Source organism: Montipora foliosa, chromosome 10 (assembly GCF_036669935.1).
Source record: "Montipora foliosa isolate CH-2021 chromosome 10, ASM3666993v2, whole genome shotgun sequence".
In the NCBI taxonomy this organism is placed as follows: domain Eukaryota; kingdom Metazoa; phylum Cnidaria; class Anthozoa; order Scleractinia; family Acroporidae; genus Montipora; species Montipora foliosa.
The window spans coordinates 16,506,274-16,512,288 of NC_090878.1; the positions used below are offsets into that span (position 1 = coordinate 16,506,274).

The window sequence follows — 6,015 nt, forward strand, 5'->3', positions numbered from 1 at the left end:
CCGTCGTCAGCAAAACAACGGTTAGGGAGCTTAAGCAACGACAACGGTGACGGCAACGAGAGCGTCACAAATTTGCATATTTAATGAGCAAAAGCACTTGCATCTTTTCAGTTTTGTCCATTTCTTTGCCGTCGTCAGCAAAACAACGGTTAGGGAGCTTAAGCAACGACAACGGCGACGGCAACGAGAACGTCACAAATTTGCATATTTAATGAGCAAAAGCACTTGCATCTTTTCAGTTTTGTCCATTTCTTTGCCGTCGTCAGCAAAACAACGGTTAGGGAGCTTAAGCAACGACAACGGCGACGGCAACGAGAACGTCACAAATTTGCATATTTAATGAGCAAAAGCACGTGCATCTTTTCAGTTTTGTCCATTTCTTTGCCGTCGTCAGCAACTTGAAACAACGGTTAGGGAGCTTAAGCAACGACAACGGTGACGGCAACGAGAACGTCACAAATTTGCATATTTAGTGGGCAAAAACAATAGCTTTGCACACCTTGCACGTGCATTTTGTCACTTTTGTCCATTTCTTTGCCGTCGTCAGCAAAACTACAGCGTGAAATAGCCAAATTTGAGGTTTTACGAACATCGTTAGCAATTGAGGATAAATTACCATTTTCTCCCTTAAATTAAGCGCCGTTCCTACCAATGTCATTTTTGAGGAACTACCACACCCCTGTCATATTAAAAAGGTTGAAATAGACACGAAGCGATTAAAATAAAGGGAATTTATATTTTGAGGTGACGTTCTCGTTGCCGTCGCCGTTGTCGTTGCTTAAGCACCCTAATAACGTGAAATGACCATATTTGAGGTTTTGGCGAGAACGTCTGCGCTTGAGGATAAACTTTCGTTTTCTCTCCTAAATTGAGCGTTGTTCTTGAGGGTTTGCCACACATTTGTCACGTTAAAATGCTTGAAATAGTTGCGAAGCGATGGCAATAACGCGAATTCACATTTAGCGACGACGTTCTCGTTGCCGTTGCCGTCGTCGTTGCTAAAGCTCCCTAATGAGCGATATAGTCGCCGACAGAAAACCGAAAAGTATTTTGTGGCGCTAATAATGGCGCTCATACTATCTTTGAAAAATTTCCAACTGTTAAGCCAAAATTGCGAAAAGATTACTTGGCTTATTGGGTCCCAATTCACAGAGAGGTAGGTAGGAGGCAATGCGGCCCAGTGGTTAGGGCACTTGCCTTGAGATCCGGAGATCCCAGGTTCAAGACACGTTGTGACCACTGGTTGAATTTGTTGATCCTTGGTAGTCCTTGGTTCAACTTCCCGGCTGCACTTGTAAGTAGCCAAGTTGCTTGCCTCTGGCCAGTTGGGATTCTTAATAGTCTTTGTTGAATGTTCTATAATTCTGTTCTGTCGTTTCGTTGGTTTTATTTTATTGGCCCTGAAAAGCCCCTATGGGAGGTTTTCAATCAATCTCTAGAGACACCAGTAACACTAGACAAATGTACGACTTCTGGAGGACGAACAAAAGAAGCTTATAAGAGATCTTTTGTTTTCGTTCACCAACATGGCGGCGATGACGTCACGTGAAAACTGCATAGGGAGTGGTCAGTTAAGGATGTATTGTATTGTTGTGTTGTATTGTTTAGAGAGAGCAAATTATGCAATTCACTTTCAATAAATGCTGGTAGTTTCTTTGTAGATTGATTAGAAATTTACGGGTGTGTGGTAATGAAGCGAATAGTGTTTTCAACTTATGTGCAAATTCCTCCCCTCCTACAGAAACGATAAAGGAGTATTCGTCTCTGACGTGGTTAAAGGGGGTGTAGCAGAGGCCGATGGCCGCCTTCAGCCTGGTGACCAGATTCTCTCGGTCAATGGAGAGGATTTGAGAAATGCGACTCAGGAAATTGCAGCCGGCGTATTAAAGGTAAATAGAACAATGACTCTTCACAGAAACATACACCACTTTCCAAAATTGCGACCACCTACACTTAACAATTATTCGCCGAAGGCGAAGTGATTATTGGTGAATATTCACCGAAACGAAGTCGAGGTGAATATTCACCGATAATCACTGAGCCTGAGGCGAATAATTGTTTTAGTATAAATACACAGGTGATTATTTCAAAAAAGAGAAAAAAACAACATTTCAACGCGAAACCATCTTCACTTACAGTGGCAAAACGACTACTGGCAGCCATTTTGTCCGTCGAGGTGATTATCGGCTGATAATCCGAGATAGCGAGCCAATGAGAGCGCGCGATTTTGTATAATCACCTGTGTGTTTATACTAAATTATTTTATGTTTAATTAGACCTACTGCCTTCATTTTGAAACAAAACATTACACTGCATTACATTACAAAACTAGAACATCACCCTATACCCGATTTCACCCCAGCCATGACGAAACGGAAAGGAGTGAGCTCGAAAGGCTGTTCAGTTCTTATCGCTTTCGGAGTTTCACGTTGCTTCGGTCAGAGGCGTCTTCCTTTCTGACGAACTTCTTTTTTTTTTTTCAGCGAACCAGCGGTCGTGTTACTTTTGAAATCGCTCGTCTGAAGCAAGGTACCAGTTCGCGACCGTCCTCAATGAGCAGTCTGCCCAACATACTTCCTGGAAACGGGTCCTTTAGCAGTATGGAGAACATTGCAGTCAATATTCCGCTTGGTAGGTTACGCGGCGAAAGACCGCTTCATTTGTTATACTGAGATCTCGTCGTTGCTTGTACAAAGACGCTCAATATGGTGTCTCTCTGAAAATGCTCTAAAATGAGTTTGAAGGAAACGTTTTGCAATGTTGTAGCCCTAGCTTTTGTCAAGTGTGACTTTAAGGTTGATTTTGCTAGGGTGAAACATTGATTGGAGGTTTCAGCGCAAATTCAATATATTTACGTTAATTTCGGTGTTATTTTCATTGCCATTTCGTTCCATTTAATTTTAGACTTAGAGCAACCGGAAGTAGGACCCAGTCCAGAAGAGTCTCCATCACTAAGTCGTCCTCCTGCAAATTCGGAGCAGGAAACCGATCAACTTGTTCAGTCAGACGAGGAAGGAGAAGAAACGTAAGTGGTCTTCATTAACCTCGTATTTTCCGGGATGTTCCTTGCGGGGTTCTTGTTTTAGCGCATGCCGGGTTTTCGTTTTATTTGCCCTGGGAAACCCTGGTAGATTATGGCAAAGTCTGAGACGGCGAGGAAGAAAAATTTCGAAGATCGGAACCTGGAGTATTTAGCGCTCCAATCACTGAGTCACGCCGCCTCGGCCTCCTGGATGACAGAAATGAGTTTATGAACTGGGTTGTTATGTTAAATTGACCAAAGTAAAGATTAGAAATTTGAAAGCTGACGTTTCGGGAGTTAGCCTTTCGACAGAGCTTGGAAACTTTCGAAACGTCACCTTTCAAAGTTCTTTACGGTGGTCAATTTAGCTTATCAACCCAGTTGGTACTTTCAATTGCCTCCTGGATCCGTTGGAGATGGATAAATCCATTTTCTTCTTTCCATATGAAATTGGAAACCCTTCGTAATATCTTACATTTATTTTAGTTTTTTCAATTAATAACCATCCCCACCCCAGTCAGGAAAATGCCTCGTTCCCAGGGCCTTCCCCTTCGCTTTTGGATGGGGATTTAAGACAAATCTCCTGGCTCGAAAAGGCCAGTTATTTTGAAAAGATCGGTGCATGTATCGGTGCATTACATGCAAAGTGTGCGTGCGTTGTGCAGTTTTCGTTGTTTTGATGCTCGTTCCTGGGTTTTTTTTTTGCAGACCTCTGGAAGCGAAATTTATCGAGCTAGAACGCGGCCCCGAAGGCCTGGGCTTTAGTATCGTGGGTGGTCATGGGAGTCCTCACGGTGACCTGCCTATCTACGTCAAAACTGTCTTCCCAACCGGCGCTGCGGCCCGAGACGGCCGGCTGAAGCGAGGCGATCAGATCATAGCAGTGAATGGCGAGAGCCTGGTGGGAGTAGCTCATGAAAGTGCAGTGGCTATGCTTAAACGAACGAAGGGAAAGATTATTCTTACAGTGCTCTCGTGACTCGTAATTTGTGTAGCATGTCACATAACCTCATTTTCAAGGCTTAAAATTTTATGTAAATAATTTTTGTTCGCATATTCAAGAATTTGTTTCACAGCAAGAAGTTTCCTTAAGAAATTATCGACAGTGCGTTTTCTTGCGTACCAGTTATGGCCCTCTCGCATACCACCATGACTTGTGCAATCTAACTTGTCCTTAAAAGCCTGCGTTTTTAGCGTAAAAGACACCATTAAGACCGAATTTTACAGGTTTGAAATCGATTGTGATATGCAAGTAGATCTAAGTCTAATAAAGAGTCGCTACTTGTAGTCCAATATCACTTATTTTCACATGCGAGGAAAGTTTGCGATTTGACAGAACCCGATTTTTCCATTAATTTGGAGATCCCATTATAAAGGATTTCTTTAGCTTGTTCGTGTTGTTTTCTTATTTCAGACCACGTGATGTTACTACTCCAGGGAAAAGTTTCTTTCAAATGTCGTCTTACACACGTGAAAGGAAGATTGGGAACATCACGTGGTCTGAGAGAACGTACAAGCCAAAGAGGTCCATTACTGAACTTCTCTTCTTCGCTTACGCTGGATTTTTATTTTATTAATTTTTAATTTTTTTTTTTTTTTTTTTTTGGGGGGGGGGGGGGGGGGAAGGGGGTTGAGGGTAGTTTGCATATTTGTGATGTAGACTCAGAAATAAATCTGTTTCCTTTTTGTTAAAATTGCGTGTTCCTGAATCTCTGTCTTAGTTCCCTTCCCTTATGAATTTTGAGCGTTTTAAACTTTCTATTGAAAACTCGCTAATCGCTCAAATTGCGTAGTTTGCTCTCACAAATATCTTAGATGTGTGAATAAATAAATTAATGTAAATAAATGAATGAATAAATTAGGTTATGGAACATTATGAGTGCCTACAAAACGTTCCGACAGTTGGCAAGAATAGGCCATTTCCGAGTTCATGTCTGCCTCCTCTTCAAAGCGAGTCTAAGTGCGAAGTTTTTGTGATGGTAATTAGTTCTACTTTACATATGAATGAAAACTAATTTTCATAAGAAAAACCTCGCACTTAGACTTGCTTTGAAGAGGAGGCAGACGTGAACTCGGAAATGGCCTATTTTGGACCGTAAGGAGATCTTAATGAAGATTAGGTTGAGCCAAACATTGTAAGGTATGTTAAGCCCTGATTCCAACATTGCTAACCAACGGCTCTATTGGCCAACATTGCTTGGCGGTAAGCGGAGTAGCCAACATCGCCAACCTATTATGATGTTGACCAGCACTGGTTGCACGTTTAGCCGAGTGTCCAACATCGCCAACAAAGGATGACATTAGCCGACATTGGTGGTACGTTATGCTGAGTTTCCAACATTCCCAACCTATAATAATGTTTCATATTCTAATCGAGTACAAACATAAGAAATTCAACTGAAAAATTTAAAGATGGAGATTCAGTGCATTGTAATGAGGAGATCGTGCGACTTGTGTTCCTTATTTTTCTAGCTTCTGCAAGTTTGCCTTGGAAGTCGACCATTATTAAAATTATTTTCCCGTGGTTTCCCTTTAGCAAAATTTGGACGTTCATTTTGAAAATTATCCAATTCATTAATTCTTTCGGTTCGTGCCGAGTTGTCCCAGCTAATCAAGGTGAGGGCGAAATTACCATCCTGGGGAATTGTTTCGTCGTTGTCACTTACCAGTAACATCTACTGAACAGAATGACAAATAAAGTGCAAAATAGTTTCCCTAGGCACTGAAAATCGGCCACCAGCGTAATAAGAGATACAAAAATGAAACTTGCCACCAAAACGTTTCTTTTGTCTGCCATCTTGTTTGTTGTTCTTCGTGGCCACTCAAAAGATAGGCCATTAGCCATCCCGCTTAGGTGAGTTTCATGTAAAGGTGTTTTTAACCCTCCTAACCGGGTAACTCTGTCAGCCGGGCAACCTCCCTTCATCTAAAAACAAACCCTATTCTGGCCCGTTTTTGGTCGATTTTTTCACTCATAAAATTCCGTAGCGTTT

At 41.9% G+C, this 6,015-nt stretch overlaps 2 protein-coding genes across 2 annotated transcripts in view; both read left to right on the plus strand.

Moving 5' to 3' along the window:
- The window catches only part of LOC137973137 (multiple PDZ domain protein-like), a 45,356-nt gene extending 40,357 nt beyond the window's left edge, over window positions 1-4,999 (plus strand). Inside the window, exons 33-36 of the mRNA XM_068819880.1 lie at window positions 1,742-1,889; window positions 2,484-2,631; window positions 2,905-3,025; window positions 3,731-4,999. Of these exons, the coding sequence (XP_068675981.1) occupies window positions 1,742-1,889; window positions 2,484-2,631; window positions 2,905-3,025; window positions 3,731-4,001 (688 nt within the window). The 3' untranslated portion in view covers window positions 4,002-4,999. The remainder of the gene's footprint in view (window positions 1-1,741; window positions 1,890-2,483; window positions 2,632-2,904; window positions 3,026-3,730) is intronic.
- LOC137973139 (melatonin receptor type 1B-B-like) overlaps window positions 1-6,015 on the plus strand; it is a 117,715-nt gene that overhangs the window by 52,416 nt on the left and 59,284 nt on the right. The window lies entirely within an intron of this gene.